The sequence below is a fragment of the Rhinopithecus bieti genome, unplaced genomic scaffold (assembly GCF_001698545.2).
Source record: "Rhinopithecus bieti isolate Rb0 unplaced genomic scaffold, ASM169854v2 scaffold_53422, whole genome shotgun sequence".
Classification (NCBI taxonomy): domain Eukaryota; kingdom Metazoa; phylum Chordata; class Mammalia; order Primates; family Cercopithecidae; genus Rhinopithecus; species Rhinopithecus bieti.
Window position 1 is genome coordinate 1,593,934 of NW_016821178.1, and position 18,764 is coordinate 1,612,697.

Below are 18,764 nucleotides of genomic sequence, written 5' to 3' on the forward strand. Positions count from 1 at the left end.
GTCCTACTTATACCCTTTATAAAAGTTATTCTCCAATTCTAAAAGACTAAATGATAAATGACACTGAGGACATAAAGCTATTAATAATAGGTAACTTTTTTTTTCTTTTGAGAGAGAGTCTTGCTGTCACCTAGGCTAAAGTGCAGTGGTGCAGTCTCGGCTCACCGCACGCAACCTCTGCCTCCCGGGTTCAAATGATTCTCATGCCTCAGCTTCCCAAGAAGCTGGGACTACAGGAGTGCGCCACCACACACAGCTAATCTTTTCTATTTTTAGTTTCAGTGTTGGCTACATTGCTCTCGAACTCCTGGCCTCAAGTGATCCACCCACCTTGGCCTCCCAAAGTGCTGGGATTACAGGCATGAGCCACCATGCCTCGCCAATAATAGGTCACATTTATTGAGCATTAACAGATTCTGGACACTGTTCTAAGGACCTTATATATATATTAATTGAATTCTCAAAACAGTCCTATGAAGTAGGTATCGTTATCTCCATGCATAGAAGAGAAAACTAAGGCACAGAGAGATTAAGTTACTTAGCGCATAAGTGATGCTGTATGACTTCCAACCTAGGTCATAAAAAGCCCTGTAACTTCCGCTTGGGTTTTTTGGAATGGTAACTGCAGAAGCCAACTGACATGCTAAAAGGAAGTCCAAGCTAGCCACCTGAAGAGAGATACCTGACCATCCCACTGTTCTGACTAAGGGGCTAGTTACATGAGTAAAAATGTCTTCTTGCATGTCTAACTCAGTCAGTTAAGCCTTCAGAATGACTCCACCCCCAGGCATCAAGCAACTGCATGCCTCCTCAAGGAGAACTGCCTGAGACCAGGCAATCCACAAAATCACGACACTATTTATTGTTTTAAACCACTAAGTTTTGAAGTGGTTTGTTATGCAATAGATAACTGAAATAAATTCTAATCAAATAATATAAATAAAGCAATACATATTTGGTGTTTATTCTTTTTTGTTTCTTCTAGTTAGCTTGCTCATTAGGGCTATAAACTCTGGGCCAGGCACAGTGGCTCATGCCTGTAATCCCTGCACTTTGGGAGGCCAAGGCAGGAGGATCACTTGAGGTCAGGAGTTCAAGACCAGCCTGGCTAACATGGTGAAACCCTGTCTCTACTAAAAATACAAAAATTAGCCAGGCGAGGTGGCGGGCGCCTATAATCCCAGCTACTCGGGAGGCTGAGGCAGGAAAATTGTTTAAACCCAGGAGGCGGAGGTTGCAGTGAGCTGAGATTCCATCACTGCACTCCAGCCTGGGCCACAGAGCGAGACTCCGCCTCAAAAAAGAAAAAAAAAAAAAAAAAAAAAAGACTATTAACTCTGGAGACACACTGCATGAGATGGAGCAGCAGGTTTTATGATCCTCCTAGAATGTGTTGCTATGCAATAATCCTGTACAATTAAAATTATCATCCCAAACAGAAATATTCTGAGCAACCTCAGATCTTTGAGATTATGCCAATTCTCCAATGACTACATTCACTGAAGAGAAAAAGTAGATACTAAACAAACAAATACTAAACAAACAAATTCCTACATCTTCAGAATTCTTGAGTTCAGAAATTACGAGCATACTTTTTTTTTTTTTGAGACAGAGTCTCACCACGGTCACCCAGGCTGGAGTGCAGTGGCACAATCACAACTCACTGTGGCCCCAACTTCCCAGGCTCAGGTGATCCTCCCACCTCACCCTCCCGAGTAGCTGAGTCTACAAGTGCACACCACCATGTCTGGCTAACTTTTTGTATCTTCAGTAGAGATGGGGTTCCACCATGTTGCCCATGCTGGTCTCCAATCTGCCTGAATTTTGGGCTCAAGCAATCTGCCTGAATCAGTCTCCCAAAGTGCTGGCATTACAGGTGTAAGCCACCATACTATGCCTGGCCAGCATATTTCTCGTGGCTTTCCTATTCCACTAAATTAAACTCAGTGAGAGTCTTAGTAGCAAACTATGGAAAATGACAGAAAAAAGCTTTCTTCTATATATATATTCAACCAACATCCCCCTATAATAGTTTAGAATTGAACACTATTTTGCAAATAGTTAAACTTAAAAAACAAAAGGTATTTTTCCTCACTGGGGAACGTTTGGGGTGTAATCTGTTTACAATGTGAAATTCAAGCAACACTATTATAAATACCCTGAGAACACTTTCAATTTAAATATTTTATTGAAGATTTATTATATCTGGTAATTCAATTGCTATTCTTACCTGGGTATCTACCATGTTGTTTATAAAATCTATCAACAGCCCGTAACATTAAGTACAATACTATTTCATTATCTGGATTGTCCATGCTAGAAACTGAAAGGAAAAAAATTTCAGTTTAATTTGATTAATTTGCAATATAATAAATAATAAAGGGCTGAATTTCCCATATACTTGAGTTTCAGGACTATTAGTTGGAGTCACACAATCTCTACTAAAGTAATAACATACTGACTTCAACTCATACATATCATACAATGGACTCTGTGACCTAAATATTACTTTATACATACATTAAGTTTCATATAATAAATTATAATTACTTAGATAAGCTTAGAATAAAATTAGAATATGAATATTTACATTCTCTTTTATATCATCACCATATACTCAACACTATTTTACGCAAAATATTTATATCTTTTAAATTAATTAAAATTAACCCAGAATCAGAAGGCTATTATACTTACTAATTTCATCCTTGTTAATTGTATCCAAACCATATTCTTCAGCTAAGGATCGACATCTTACCACTCGAAGAAATGCAGAATTGCTGCCTGAACAGAAGAAAGATATTCTGGAATTAATGACTGTGACAGGTGAATATTATCAATCACAGGTGACTTTAAGAACAGAGAATTATGTGTATACCTTTCTCAGACATGAGAATGTGAAGAAATATTTTCTCCTTGGCTCTAATAGCAGAGAAAGCACTAGAACACAAATCACCTTAAATTCATATCCCTGGCACTACAACCAGTTCAGAAGTGAGTAAGGTGATGGCCTCTCTGAACCTCAGTTTTCAAGCATAAAATGCGGATGATACTGTTTACCTTTGAGAATTGTTCTATGGATTAAATGTGACACCTTGTATAAAGTGCATCTCTAGCACAATGCCTGATATGGCTCTACAAATAATAGTTTTCATCATTATTATGGATAAGTAGTCCTAAAAGAGAGAGGTTTATGAATTGTACTCTTGATATATGTAATGACTTTTTTTAAGCTTTGTATTATTGAAATTTTCAAAAATGCCCCAAAGTAGAAGAGAATAATAAATGTTCAAGTACCTAGCATCAAACTTTCGATCTAGTAGTATATAATCTAATACAACAAATGCTAATTCAAGATTAGTCCAATAGAACAAACAAGGTGCAAGATTAGTTGTGGCGGAAAACATTAAAACTGAGCCTAAACAGACATTGTGGAGAAGTCATAAAATGGAAAGCTTGGATAAATCTATTTTAAGGATGGGGAGCATGCAAAATATAAACTTCCACAGGACGTAGGAGCAGCAGCTACAGGGAGAAATCTTCAGATGGCATGCACAACAGATTATTTTGAAACTGACTCTTAAATAAAAGAAAATGCTTTTGGCCTACTGAGGAGTTACTGAGAGACTCCTACGAACCTAACCACTCTGAAACTAGATGGCAAAATTCTTAACTCCATTACAGTCATTTAACACAGATCAAAATGAGTATTTAAACCAATATTGTCAATGTACATGTGACTCAAGATTTCACATCCAAAGTCTTCAGACAAAAAAATTTCCTAAATTACTTAACATTTAAAAACTGAAAATACTGTATTAATGGCAATTTTCAATTAACTGACCATCATGCCTTTTTAGCATTGCCACAGATAAACATGCTCTACCTCTGATTCAGTCTTAAAATACTCTCCATTTATTATGGGAGGAAAAAAAAACCTTACCCAATAATTATCTATATCACTGAGGCCATGGAAAACTTAAAATTTCAACAATTCAAAATACCTGGGAACATTCCCTGTGGCACATTTCCATCAAGCAAAATAAGGAAATTAATTCAAGGGGACTTACAGAGTAATTTTAATTCTTTCTCTGAAATGGACTCTGGTGCCTGTAAAGAGATAAATACAGATTCTGTTCCAGTTTAAAAGAGAAGATTAACAAAGGGTGCGGCACAAAGCCAATCACTGTGAGATGGGGAGGCTTTCTCCAAGAGCTGGGAGAGCACTTTAAATATATCTTGTTTCCTTATCACAAGCTCTCCCATTAGGCAGGCAAATGAGAGCTCCCCATAAATAAGCAGAGCTAGTGCCACACCCTCTGTCTCTAAACCCTTTCTGGCTAGAGTTATGTGCTCAGGCCTGTATGGGCACAGTGTGCCCAGAAGCTTACCTGGCCAATGGACTGCAGCAATTTGGCAACATGACTACCCACAGCGGCAGCATCTTTCTTTGCTTTTTCACGGTAACTGAAAAAGAACAAAAAACAATTATTAACAAATTTTTAAATTAGCAAAATTTAAATTGTTACCATGAACAAAAAATTTATTTCCTTTTCATGAAAAAACACAGGACTATGCCAGGGAAATGCTATCAACAGCACCTATGAGTAGCTGGGAATCCTTCCAGTGTTAGTGACAGACTCTCAGTGCCCACTAAAACCCAGGGTCCCTCTAACAGCACCCAACTTAAAAACTGCCCTCCTAGAGGGATCTATGATTTAGGCTCTGTGACAGAGGACCTAAAAAATACGTTACTGAAGAACATGACTTACCTCCTGGAAGTCAAGTCCAAGGAAAGTTAAATACATTAAAACTGTTCATCTCCAATATAAAACTTTTGTTTTTGTTTTTTGAGACAGGATCTCGCTCTGCCGCCCAGGCTGGAGTGCAGTGGTGCAATCCTGGCTCAATGCAGCCTCAACTTCCCACACTCACATGATCCTCCCACCTCAGTCTCCCAAGTAGCTGGAAATTCAGGCACACGCTACCACGCCTGACTAATTTTTGTCTTTTTGTAGAGACGGAGTTTCACCACATTGCCCAGGCTGGTCTCGAACTCCTGTGTTCAAGTAATTTAAAAACTGAAAATACTGTATTAATGACAATTTTCAATTAACTGACCTTCATACCTTTTTAGCATTGCCACAGATAAACATGCTGTACCTCTGATTCAGTTTTAAAATACTCTCCATTTATTATGAGAGGAAAAAAAAAACCCTTATCCAATAATTATCTATACCACTGAGACCATGGAAAACGAAAATTTCAACCATTTAAAATACCTGTGAACATCCCCTGTGGCACATTTCACCACATGCTTTGGCCTCCCAAAGTGCTGGGAATACAGGTGTGAGCCACTGCACCTGGCCATAAAACTTCTTTAGGTCTATTTACCTTTCACCCTCTAAAAATCTTTAGTGTTCAGGCTGACTACCTCCCATGTAAGGTCATACTTCTTTCTACCCTCAATTGACCTTCCCCAAGTTTTAAGTAGTTGAACTCTTAGGCTAGGACAACAAACCAACATTCTTTCAATGGTGACATGATAAAGAGTGAAATCTGTCTGGGGAACAGAGATCATCTCTATGTGACATTACTTGGCCCCCAAAGAAACCAAGCCAGCAGACATGGATTCTTTGCACCATGCCCTAACTATATGAGGGTAATATTCATTGAGATCCATCCCTATGATAGTCTATCTGGGCTCAGGCTAGTGATACCTGGATAGCAAGGTGTCTAGTTATAGTCATAGACTATAAATTATGAAACATTAAGATAAAAAATTCATCAAACACTTCATGGTTTTAAGTTACAAACAGAAGGCAGTATAGGGCCATGGCTAAGAATACAGGCTCTGGTACTGGGTTTTCTGGGGTTCAAATCTTGGTTCTGCCATTTACCAGCTATCTGATCTTGTATAAGTAACCTTTTCAATACCTTAGTTTCTTCAAGTGTAAAATGGGGACAATAACAGTATCTCTCTCTCTCATAAGGTTGTTATAGCACAGAGTTAAGTGACCAAATATTAAGTTTATCATGAGGTATGAAAAAAAAACACTCTGCCTGCTAGGGATATGTGGTAATTCTGTATTTCCCATTCAATTTTGCTTTGAGCCTAAAAAGAATCACCCCTAAGTTGTTTTTTGTTTTTTTTTTTGAGGTGGAATTTTGCTGTTGCCAGGCTGGAGTGCAGTGGCGTGATCTCGGCTCACTGCAACCTCCACCTCCTGGGTTCAAGCGATTCCCCTGCCTTAGCCTCCCGAATAGCTGGGACTACAGGCATGCACCACCATGCCTGGCTAATTTTTTGTATTTTTTTTTTTAGTAGAGACAGGGTTTCACCATGTTGGCCAGGATGGTCTTGATCTCCTGACCTCGTGATCCGCCCGCCCACCCTAAGTTTTTTTTTTTTTTTTTTTTTTTTTGAGACAAGAGTCTTACTTTGTCGCCCAGGCTGGAGTGCAGTGACATGATCTCGGCTCACTGCAAGCTCCACCTCCCGGGTTCATGCTATTCTCCTGCCTCAGCCTCCCAAGTAGCTGGGACTACAGGCGCCCACCACCACTCCCAGCTAATTTTTTTGGATTTTTAGTAGAGACGGGTTTTCCGGTATTAGCCAAGATAGTCTTAATCTCCTGACCTTGTGATCTGCCCACCTCAGCCTCCCAAAGTGCTGGGATTACAGGCATGAGGCACTGCACCCGGCCTGGCCTAAGTTCTTTAGCTTATTTTTACTTATTTATTTATCTGAAACAGGGTCTTCCTCTGTCACCCAGGCTGAAGTGAAATGGCATGATCATGGCTCACTGCAGCCTCAAACTCCTGAGCTCAAGAGATCCTTCTGCCTCAGCCTCCCAAGTAGTTGAAATTAAAGGCACATGCTACCATGCCCACCTAATTTTTCAATTTGTAGAGACGGAAGTCTCACTGTTGCCCAGGATGGTCTCAAACTCCTGGACTCAAGCAATTCTCCCACCTTGGCCTCCCAAAGTGTTGGGATTACAGGCATGAGCCACTGCAGCTGGCCTAGTTTATTTATAAGCAATGAGGTTATAATAAACTTTCATTTGATTTCTGATAGGATGATAAAATATTTATCTCTAATATAATCAGACTTTGCATACTACATAGTTTGAAAACAGTGACATACACGTTTTGCAGTTTTATATATTTGCCTGAATCTGCAATCATATCAGGGATTGTGCCTCGAACAGGTAAATTTCCTTGACCCTCTTTGGCCACAAATTCCTTTAAGGCACGAGCTAAAATCCAAAATGATGAAGTCTAAAAGAATAAGAAAAAATTAACATTAAGCGGCGTTTTACTTTGACCCAAAGGTTTAGACAGCAATGTTTTTACTTTTGTTGTTGTTACCTGTTTGGTGATATTTATGCAGCGATCATCATTAAATATATCTTCAATACTGCTTGGGATCTAACAAAGGAACATGAAACATTTACTTACACAGTATTAAGAATTTGCCCATCTTTATTTTCAGTGCTATTTCTTCAGATATATTCTTTGAATTCTCAAATTGTAATCAAATACAAACTTCTGATTTGTTTATAATTTTATTTAGAATCAGTACCATATGAAGATTTGATGGGGAAAGAAAGAATGGAAGAAAGACCTCTCCTGCCCACTGTTGCTAGCATTTAATACCTATTCTCTTATACCATAAATGGGGTAAAGAAGGGGCCCCAGTAAATGATTTTATATAGTTAAATCTGAAGACAAAACAGATTATAGACTTGTAGTATTCCATGATTTTCCATCTTGTCAAAAATTGGAAACCCTTGCACCCTAATTAGTGACCATTGAGACAACCACTCTGAAAAAAACTAAAACTATAAAGTAATTTTATTGCTAGCAAGATCTTCATACATTAATCAAGAGTATAAAGCCGAGCACGATGGCTCACACCTATAATCCCAGCATTTAGGAGGCCAAGGTGGGAGGGTCAGTTGAGCCCAGGAGTTCGAGATCAGCCTGAACAAAACAGGAAGACCCTGCCTATACAAAATGTAAAAGTAAATTAGCTGGGCGTGGTGGCATATGCTTGTGGTCCCAGCTACTTGGGAGGCTGAGGTGGGAGGATCACCTGAACCCAGGTGACTGCATCACTGCACTCTACCCTGGGCAACAATGTGAGACCCTGTCTCAAAAAAAAAAAAAAAAAAGGTATACAAATCATAGGCTTTAATTCTACTGTTGCGTGGAAAAATGAAATGTCTCAGTGGTACCTCCTAACTGGTCTCTCTGCTTCCACTGCCAGTCCCCTCAATTCTGTTCTCCTCACCAAAGCCAGAATGGTCTTTTCGAATATAAAGCAGCTCACTCCACTTCCCTGATCGAAATGCTTAAATAGCCTGCAAGGCCTTTATGATCTGATCCTTTCTGCCTCTCCAAACTCAAATCCTTCCTACCACTTTCCCCCCTTTTTCACTTCACTCCAATCACACTGACTTGCTTACTGATGCTTGAACAAAAGTCAAGCTTCCTCCCACTTCTTTGCACATGTGCTTCCTCCAACTGAAAAGCTCTTCCCCGAGACCTCTGCATGTCACTTCACTCAGGCTTCTGCTTAAACAACTCTTGGAAAGTCTCCCTGGCTCCCTATCTAAAATTGTCTCTCAACCCCAGATTCCCTTGTCCCCAACATGCTCTCTGCCCCTTTGTTCTGCTGTAATTTTGTTCATAGCACCTGGTGCATTTTTATCTGTTTATTTAGCTTACTGTCCCCCAACTATTAGAACCTTTTCTTTTCAACTGTGGTTTTATAGTCAGTGAAATACAGAGATTTTAAATGTCCAATTCAATGCATTTTGATAACTATATACACATATTTTTAACCATAACCCCAATTAAAACAGAAAATTTTCATCACCCCAGAGAAGTGATTCACAAAGCACATACTTTTATTTTTTGGACACAGGGTCTCATATCATTGCCTAGGCTGCAATGCAGTGGCACAATCATGGCTCACTGCAGCCTCAACCTCCAGGGCTCAAGCAATCCTCCCACCACCTTAGGGTTCAGAGTAGCTGAGACTATAGGTGCATACCACCACACCCATCTAATTTTTAAATTTTTTGTATAGACCGGATCTCCCTATGTTGTTCAGGCTGGTCTTGAACTGGGCTCAAGCAATTTTTCTGCCCTGGCCTCCCAAACTGTTGGGATTACAGGTGTGGGCCACCACACCTGGCCAGCAAACACTTTTTTTTTTTTTTTTTGAGACAGAGTCTCACTCTTGTCACCCAGGCTGGAGTACACTGGGAAGATCTCAGCTCACTGCAACCTCTGCCTCCCAAGTAGCTGGGATTACAGGTGCCCACCACCATGCCCAGCTAATTTTTTGTATTTTTAGTAGAGATGGGGTTTCATCATGTTGGCCAGGCTGGTCTTGGACTCCTGACCTCATGTGATCTGCCCTCCTTGGCCTCCCAAACGTGTTGGGATTACAAGTGTGAGCCACCGCGGCTGGCCCCAGCCAGCGCACACTTTTAATCACTAAGCAATGCTGCCTTGTTGTCTCCAAAAAGTTGGTAATAATATCTTATGTGCCTTCCTAATTTGAAAGGCAGCATATTTGCTGTTTTAAGTTGCAAGAAAATTCTAACTTACACTACCAGGTGTTATTCCAAAGCTCCCCAAAAACTTCAATGGTCATACTTCAACAACTAAGCCATAACAAAACCAAAGGCACCTGAGGCGGAGTCTTACTCTGTTACCCAGGCTGGAGTGCAGTGGTGTAATCTTGGCTCACTGTAACCTCTGCCTCCTGGGTTCAAGTGATTCTCCTGCCTCAGCCTCCCAAGTAGCTGGGATTACAGGTATGTTCCACTATGCCCAGCTAATTTTTGTATTTTTAGTAGAGACGCGGTTTCACTATGTTGGCCAGGCTCGTCTAGAACTCCTGATCTCAGGTGGTCCGCCCGCCTCAGCCTCCCAAAGTGCTAGGATGAGCCACCATGCCCGGCCTTGTATTTATTTCTAACTATACATTTAGAAAATATTAACTTAAATCATTGTAATCAACCATTTAATAGTGAAGGACTCTAGAAAGCACCTTGTTCATGTGAATCCCTCAGCAACTCTTTCATTACCTGAGTTGTATTTAGTGCTGTGTTCACATTTTTAATAGCTTCTTCAAAATTCTCTTCATCTTCTGGAGCCCCATTTTCATTCTTTAGAATTCCTATTTTAATGGGAAATTGTTAGCAAACAACAGCCCTTTTCTTTTCACTCTTCTGTTCCCCATTATAAAATAACCTTGTCAGATTCTGCAGAATATTGAATCTTAAAAGAAATATGGCTTATCATTAGTCCTTAAAACTATACAAAGCGTGGCTTCTTAACTTCTCCAGAGGGAAAGTGAAATAAAAGCTCATGATGATATCATCTGACAAAGGTGTCAACAGAAATCCAATAAGCACTTGCCTCTAGCAATTTGCTTTTCAAGCTTTATACAGTATTTAATCATATCCCATAATATTACCTTGTCTAATCAAATCTCTGAAGTCTTCTTTTTCTTTATATGTTTTAGGTATTCGTCCATTTGTCTAAATTGGTTAAAATTTTAAAATCTAGTTATTAAAACTCAAAATACAGAAATTGAAAGTCTATAGTGTCCCCCATTCTCTACCTAAGATTTCATCAACAAATATATTTCTCTGTGGAATCAGAGGCTCACTTGATAGAAAACACTGTGACCATTTATCTACATTCATTCCCCCTGCCAGTTTCATAACAACATTCATCAAATTTCATTTTGTTAATTAAAATTATCAGGATCAAAAGAGGAACTGCTGGATTTAAATTTAAAAGCATCCATTTGCTCTACCATACAAGCCCATAAGGAAAAAAATTAATTTCCCATTCCCCATCAAGGAAATCCTTTATAAGAAACTGAAAATACAGTTGCATATGAAATTTTTTTTTAAAAGGACATACTTCACTATACCACTGTGCTAAATATTTAGCTATGATCACAATCCATGGAGTATGGCTGTGGTCCTAAAAATGAGAGACAAATAAAAGAAAATATTGGTATTATTAATTCGTCACGGTACCATCTCGTTTTCAACAAATTCAACAATATTTATGATCTCCTAATATATGCAGAGTAATGAATAGAGGAAAATGAACTGAGTTAATAAAAACTGCTTTACAAATTCTTCTAGAGGTAGATAACTAGTATGTCACATATATACTATGATTGTCCCCATTATACCAGCAAAACAGTCTCAGAGACTGCCACCCAAAAACACAGCTCAAATCTCAATTTCAGACACCAATCCTAAAGAAAAGAGGATCTTTTCTGTTTTCTGATGAACCAAATAAACAACTGCATGTTAATTAATATGGAAGTAGGCAAAAATACATATACTCCTTAAATTATCTTGTTATGTCATTATTTCTATTTGTTTAGAAAAAGGCCATAAAGAGGACTTCTTGGAATTCTTTTGTTTCTGTTTTCTGTTTGAAAATTTTTTATTTTCAATTTTTGTAGGTACTTAGGTATATATATTTATGGGGTACATGCTTTGATACAGGCATGCAATGTGAAGCACATAATGGAGAGGGGTATCTGTATAGCATTTATCCCCTCAAGCGTTTATCCTTTATGTTACAAATAATCCAATTAAACTCTTAATTATTTTAAAATGTATAACTAAGTTGTCATTATTAACTATAGTCACCTTGTTGTGCTTTCAAGGAGTAAATCTTATTCATTCTTTCTAATTACTTTTTTGGTACCCATTAACCATCCCCATCTCCCCACCTGGAATAGGTTAATGTCTAATTTCTTGACCTGGGTAGTGATTACACAGATGTTCAGTATCCGTACTTTTCTTCAATAAAAAAGTTTTCAATTTTGGAGAAAATTAGTATGTTGAAAACAAGGTAAAATATTATTGGGTAATCTGGATGACAGGTATATGGAGGATTTTCTCACTTTGGTGTAATTCAAAAACCTTAGGTTAAAAAAAAAAATGTTTTAGGTCTATCTGTAAATGTAAGGTCACACACACTACCAACCTTTTTTTCCATATGATCCAAATCATAGGACTGAAAATGTTCTCTCAGTTCAGGAAATGGCTTATCTAGTCGTAGATCTTCTAATGCATTATCTGGATGAGATTCTATTACTGTGAAACAAAGAATTCAAAAGATAAATTTAATACTTAAAAAAAAAAAGAGAGAGAGAGATAGGATCTTGCTGTATTACCCAGGCTGAAGTGCAGTGGCACAACCATAGCTCACTGCTGAAACTCCTGGGCTGAACGGATCCTCCCACCTCAGCCTCCTGAGAAGGTGGGACTACAGTCTCGTGTCACTGTGCCCAGCTAATTTTTTAATTTTTTTGTAGAGATGGGGTCTCACTATGTCACCCAGGCTAGTCTGAAATTCCTGGATTCAAGGGCTCCTTCTGCCTCGGCCTTCCAAAGTTCTTGGATTACAGGTGTGAGCCACCGTGCCCAGCTCAAAAGATAAACTTAATTCTTTGGCAATACTGATGACAATACACTGAATCATAGAAACTTACGGTATCTTTAATTTTTAAATGGGCACAAGGCCCACGGGTTTTTTCACTGTTTTATTAAGGTATGATTTATACATAGTAAAATGCACAAATCTTAAGTCAACTATAAAGTTTTAGTAAAAGTAAAAGAAGATAGAACATAATTTGTTCTAACTGGAAAAGCTCAAAACTGACAAAACCTATGTACAGATAGCAACTAACAACCTATCCTCCCTCCTCTTGTGGTCTTCAATAGACAGCATCACCATTTACCTAGACTCTTCCCCAGAAACCTGATGGTCATCCTTCACTTCTTGCTTCCTTGGCCCCAATATCAGTAACTCCCCACTTCCTAATCTCACTCTGTACACTGCTGTCCACATGAGAGAGTACAGGAGAGTGTATAATTTCAGTGAGTGCTTAGAGGTAGGCCTAGTTTTATCACTTGCTAACTATGTGACCTTAGGCAAATAATTTAATCTCTCATTGCCTCAGCATCATCTATAAAAAGCAGATATTAAAGTATATATAGGCTGTATATCTCTCTTATCCAAAATGCTTGGGACCATAAGTGTTTTGGATTTTGCTGAGATTTTGGTATATTTGCAAATACATATTAGATGAGCTCTCTAACCCAAAAATCTGAAGAAATGTTCCAATGAGTGTTTTCTTTGAATATCATATCAGTGCTCAAACAGTTTTGCATTTTGGAGCATTTCTGATTTTGGATTTTTGGATTAATGATGCTCAATCTGTACCTTATAAAGGTTTTGGAAAGAGTAAATGAAATAATTCTTATAAAGGCAGGCACACAACTAGCAATGCCGAACCTTCATTATTATCTACCGCCTCTTCTTCTCTTCCCTAAACTGGGAAAAAGAACACACTCTGTCTTACTTAGACCACTGGAAATTTCTAACAGCAATCCCTGCCTCCAATCTTTGCCCCTTTAAATCCATTTACTTTCTACTCAACTTCAGAGTGACCCATTTAAAATAAAATGTTTACACGGTCACTCTCCCACTTTCCACTCTTTTGTCCCCTCCCATCAGTTGACACCACTTTCAACTTTTAAATGGCTTACCACCAGCAGCCAGAGCTTATCCTGACAAGCACTCCCTAACTGCCCACAGATATTACTCCTCAGTGACGCTACCAATACCAATGGCTATCATCACATTAGCAGAGTGCTTGGCTCATAGTAAAAATGTTTTCTTGAGTAAATAAAGAGCATTGTATGAATACTGGATGAAAATTTTATGATGATTAAACTTTTTTTTTTTTTTTTTTTTTTTGAGACGGAGTCTCGCTCTGTCGCCCAGGCTGGAGTGCAGTGGCCGGATCTCAGCTCACTGCAAGCTCCGCCTTCTGGGTTTACGCCATTCTCCTGCCTCAGCCTCCCGAGTAGCTGGGACTACAAGTGCCCGCCACCTCGCCCGGCTAGTTTTTTGTACTTTTAGTAGAGACGGGGTTTCACCGTGTTAGCCAGGATGGTCTCGATCTCCTGATCTTGTGATCCGCCCGCCTCGGCCTCCCAAAGTGCTGGGATTACAGGCTTGAGCCACCGCGCCCGGCCGATGATTAAACTTTTATAAGTAAAGGGCTTATATCAACCCTCAGCTGATGGAGGTCTGCCTATAAACGACTTTGGTCTCCTACAATAGTTTCCCTGGGAACAGTAGTTATGTAAAGTCTTTGTTGTGTGAAATTGTACCTGAATTGAGAGAACCGAAAGCCTGCATGAGGATGAAATAAAAGATTGGAGGGGCATGGTGCAGTGGCTCACACCTGTCATAACAGCACTTTGGGAGGCCAAGGCGGGTGGATCACCTGAGGTCAGGAGTTCGAGATCAGCCTGGCCAACATGGTGAAATCCTGTCTCTACTAAAAATGCAAAAAATTAGCTGGGCATGGTGGCGGGCGCCTGTAACCCCAGTTGGGAGGCTGAGGCAGGAGAATCAGTTGAACCTGGGAGGTAGAGGCTGCAGTAAGCCAAGATTGTGCCATTGTACTCCAGCCTAGGCAACAAGAGCGAAACTCCGTCTTAAAAAAAAAAAAAAAAAAGACGGGAGAGGGGAAAGGTGGTGTAACTTCATGGGTCAGAGTGACCCACATTCCTTAGCTCTCCACAGCCATACATGCCTGATGTGGGTTGGGGGCAAAAGAAGCTGGGTACTTGCATAGTTGCTGGATCTCCTAATAAGATGAAGAAGCTGTACCTGTTGTATGTCCTGCTTTGTATCCTTCTATAATGCTACATAAAGAGTAGATTGCAGCCTATTGAATCTGATTGCCACTTTGAATCTGCAACTAGAGATATGCTGCTACAAATTTACTTCGTAATTTAAAACTGACTTTCTAAATTGTCAAGTTTCTAAAATTATAGCTAAAGCAACCAATAGTAAGCCCATATGCTCAACAACTTTACCTGGATGTTCTTTTATAATGATCCTCATATAACCAACTAGTCCATATGTCCTACAGATCAAAAGAGGAATCTGGGAATTCCAAAGGACATCTGCTAAGCGTAGTAAAGTGCTGTTAAAAAAAAAAAAAGCAAAATATGAACATAACCAAATGGAAATATGCCAAACATGGAAACATGCAAAACATGAAAATGTCTTAAAATAAAGCAACTTTCTTACTAAATAATAAATGCAAAAGTACATAACTGCGTTTACATAAGCAGGTCAAGAATACACTGAAAAGCAAGCATTTCCATAGGTTGCAGTCTCAATGAAAGAAAGTACATCTTTTGGACAAGAGGGATGTGAAACCTTAGTCTGTTATATTAAGGAGAAACGTTAAAGAAAGATAATTCTAAACATTTCCATGACAGAAAAAAAATATAAAACCCACAAATACACCCCCAACAATTTCAATAACCAATTCTCTCTCTTTTCTTTTTTTTTTTTTTTTTTGAGTCGGAGTCTCACTCTGTTGCCCAGGCTGGGGTGCAGTGGCTGGGTCTCCGCTCACTGCAAGCTCTGCCTCCCGGGTTCAAGCCATTCTCCTGCCTCAGCCTCCCCAGTAGCTGGGACTACAGGTGCCCGCCACCTCGCCCGGCTAGTTTTTTTGTATTTTTTAGTAGAGACGGGGTTTCACCGTGTTAGCCAGGATGGTCTCGATCTCCTGACCTTGTGAGCCGACCGTCTCGGCCTCCCAAAGTGCTGGGATTACAGGCTTGAGCCACCGCGCCCGGCCTTTTTTTTTTTAAGATAGGGTCTCACTCTGTTGCCCAGGCTGGAGTGCAGTGGCATGATCATGGCTCACTGCAGCCTTGACCTCCCGAGCTCAAGTGATTATCCCATCCCAGCCTTCTGAGTAGCTGGGACCACAGGCATGCACACCATCTGGCTAAATTTTGTATTTTTTGTAGACACAAGGTTTTGCCATGTTGCCCAGGGTGGTCTTAAACTCCTGCGCTCAAGTGATCCGAACCTGTCTCAGCCTCCCAAACTGCTGGAATTACAGGCATGAGTCACTGCACCCAGCCTTCAATAATCAATTCTAACTAGTTTTTAATCACTAAAACAAACAACAACAAAACAAACAAACAAACAAAAAAAGTTCAGTTTAACTGCTCTAAATATATTCCAAAAGTTTCACATCTAAGACCGGGCTTGGTGGCTCCATGCCTGTAATCCCAGGACTTTGGGAGGCTGAGGCGGGCAGATCACTTGAGGCCAGGAGTTTGAGATCAGCCTGGCCAACATGGTGAAACCTCGTCTCTACTAAAAATACAAAAATTAGCTGGGCATGGTGGCACTTGCCTATAATCCCAGCTATTTGGGAGACTGAGGCACAAGAATTACTTGAACCCAGGAGGCGGAGGTTGCAGTGAGCTAAGATTGTGCCACTGCACTCCAGCCTGAGCAACAGAGCAAGACTCTGTCTAAAAAATAATAATTTTAAAAAAGTTTCAGTATTTTATCTTCCTCATCTTTTCAATGTTGAGAGATTTCTAACAATTTTTTAAAATTTTATTTATTTATTTATTTTGAGACAGAGTCTCACTCTGTCACCAGGACTGGAGTGCAGTGGCACGGTCTCCGATCACTGCAAGTTCCGCCTCCTTGATTCAAGTGATTCTCCTGCCTCAGCTTCCCAAGTAGCTGGGACTACAGGCGTGCGCCACCACGCCCAGCTAATTTTTGTATTTTTAGTAGAGATGGGGTTTCACCATGTTGGCCAGGATGGTCTCGATCTCTTGACCTCGTGATCTGCCCGCCTTGGCCTCCCAATTAAATTTATTTTTTTTGAGAGCAGGTCTCGCCTCATCACCTAGGCTGAGTAGAGTGGCATGATCATGGCTTACTGCAGCCTTGACTCCCCGGGCTCCAGCAATCCTGCCATCTCAGCCTCCAGAGTAGCTGGGACCACAGACATGCGCCACCACTCCCAGCTAATTTTTGTATTTTTTGTTGAGATAGGGTTTTGCCGTATTGCCCAGGCTAGTCTCAAATTCCTGAGCTCAAGCAATCCACCCTCCTCAGCCTCCCAAAGTGTTGGGATTACAGGTGTGAGCCACCATGCCTGGTCAAGAGTTTCAAATTTATGGCTGGGCACAGTGGCTCACGCCTATAATCCCAGCACTTTAGGAGGCCGAGGCGGGCAGATCATGAGGTCAGGAGATCGAGAACATCCTGGCTAACACAATGAAACCCTGTCTCTAATAAAAATACAAAAAAGTAGCCGGGAGTGGTGGCAGGCGCCTGTAGTCCCAGCTACTCAGGAGGCTAAGGCAGGAGAATGGTGTGAACTCGGGAGGCGGAGCTTGCAGTGAGCCAAGATCATGCCACTGTACTCCAGCCTGGGCGACAGAGTGAGACTCCATCTCAAAAAAAAAAAAAGTTTCACATTTAAAGTTTCTGTAGAATTTAAGAATTTTAAAAACCGTATCATCATACACTGTGCAAAGAAAATAAAACAATGCAAATCTAATAAGATTAAAATAAAAACATATTAACAAAAAAATTTACCTTTCAGGAAGCTGAGTTGCAACCACAACAGTAAACCTACAGAAAAATGAAGGATCGTTGTCTAGAAGGTTTTCTGGACTCTAAATAGGACAGCAAAGAAAAAAAAAAATTCACAATTATATTAAACATGGCAGAGACAGTTAAGCTATTTTACAATAAATGAGGCAACAAATCCAATTCAACTAATTAGAAAAGACACAAAGATTCAAAATTCTGGCCGGGCGCAGTGGCTCAAGCCTGTAATCCCAGAACTTTGGGAGGCCAAGACGGGCGGATCACAAGGTCAGGAGATCGAGACCATCCTGGCTAACACAGTGAAACCCCGTCTCTACTAAAAAATGCACAAAAACTAGCCAGGCGAGTTGGCGGGCGCCTGTAGTCCCAGCTACTCGGGAGGCTGAGTTAGGCGAATGGGGAAAACCTGGGAGGCGGAGCTTGCAGTGAGCTGAGATCCAGCCACTGCACTCCAGCCTGGGTGACAGAGCGAGACTCTGTCTCAAAAAAAAAAAAAGATTCAAAATTCTAAATTTCTAGGGCTTTAAATTATTTAAAAAATTGTATTTCAGCACAGACATAATGTGTATACATATATACCTCTTCCACAAAACTTCCAGAGACATCACTATTTAATTCTTGTAAGAATTCCATGGCAGCTTCAGCTCGGTTCTTTTTAAAAACAAAGCATTTAACTTGAATTAGAAAAAACTTGGTCACAATATAATCCCCCAATTTATGGAACAGGCAAACATACTGTAAAACTATCCAAATTTCATGCATAAGTATGACAACTCTGTTTCCCTTCTTTTTTCTTTTTAGAGACAGGTTTTTGTTCTGTTGCCCAGTTTGGAGCATAGTGGCCTGATCATAGCTCACTGCAGCCTTGACTCCTAGGCTTAAGCAACCCTCCTACCTCAGCCTCCCAAGTAGGCGGGACTACAGGCATATGCTACCATGCCCAGCTAATTTTTTTTTTTTTTTTTTTTTTTTTTTTTTTTTTTGATATTTTGTAGAGACAGGGTCTTGACATGTTGTTGCCCAGGCTGGTCTTGAACTCCTGGCCTCAAGCAATCCTCTTGCCTTGACCTCCCAAAGTGCTGAGATTACAGGCGTGAGCCACTGCTCCCAGCCAATTCTGCTTCCCCTAGTGTTTAAGACTCAACAGAGGCCGGGCGCGGTGGCTCAAGCCTGTAATCCCAGCACTTTGGGAGGCCGAGACGGGCGGATCACGAGGTCAGGAGATCGAGACCATCCTG

General features: G+C 40.2%; 1 protein-coding gene across 1 annotated transcript in view; it reads right to left on the reverse strand.

Moving 5' to 3' along the window:
* The window catches only part of NAE1 (NEDD8 activating enzyme E1 subunit 1), a 29,960-nt gene that overhangs the window by 3,458 nt on the left and 7,738 nt on the right, over positions 1-18,764 (reverse strand). The window contains exons 4-16 of the mRNA XM_017860253.1: positions 18,106-18,216; positions 17,512-17,591; positions 14,958-15,067; positions 12,046-12,155; positions 10,957-11,019; positions 10,502-10,565; positions 10,110-10,201; positions 7,375-7,434; positions 7,151-7,284; positions 4,392-4,467; positions 4,071-4,110; positions 2,698-2,784; positions 2,231-2,323 (exon numbers count right to left, since the gene is read on the reverse strand). Of these exons, the coding sequence (XP_017715742.1) occupies positions 2,231-2,323; positions 2,698-2,784; positions 4,071-4,110; positions 4,392-4,467; positions 7,151-7,284; positions 7,375-7,434; positions 10,110-10,201; positions 10,502-10,565; positions 10,957-11,019; positions 12,046-12,155; positions 14,958-15,067; positions 17,512-17,591; positions 18,106-18,216 (1,120 nt within the window). The remainder of the gene's footprint in view (positions 1-2,230; positions 2,324-2,697; positions 2,785-4,070; positions 4,111-4,391; positions 4,468-7,150; positions 7,285-7,374; positions 7,435-10,109; positions 10,202-10,501; positions 10,566-10,956; positions 11,020-12,045; positions 12,156-14,957; positions 15,068-17,511; positions 17,592-18,105; positions 18,217-18,764) is intronic.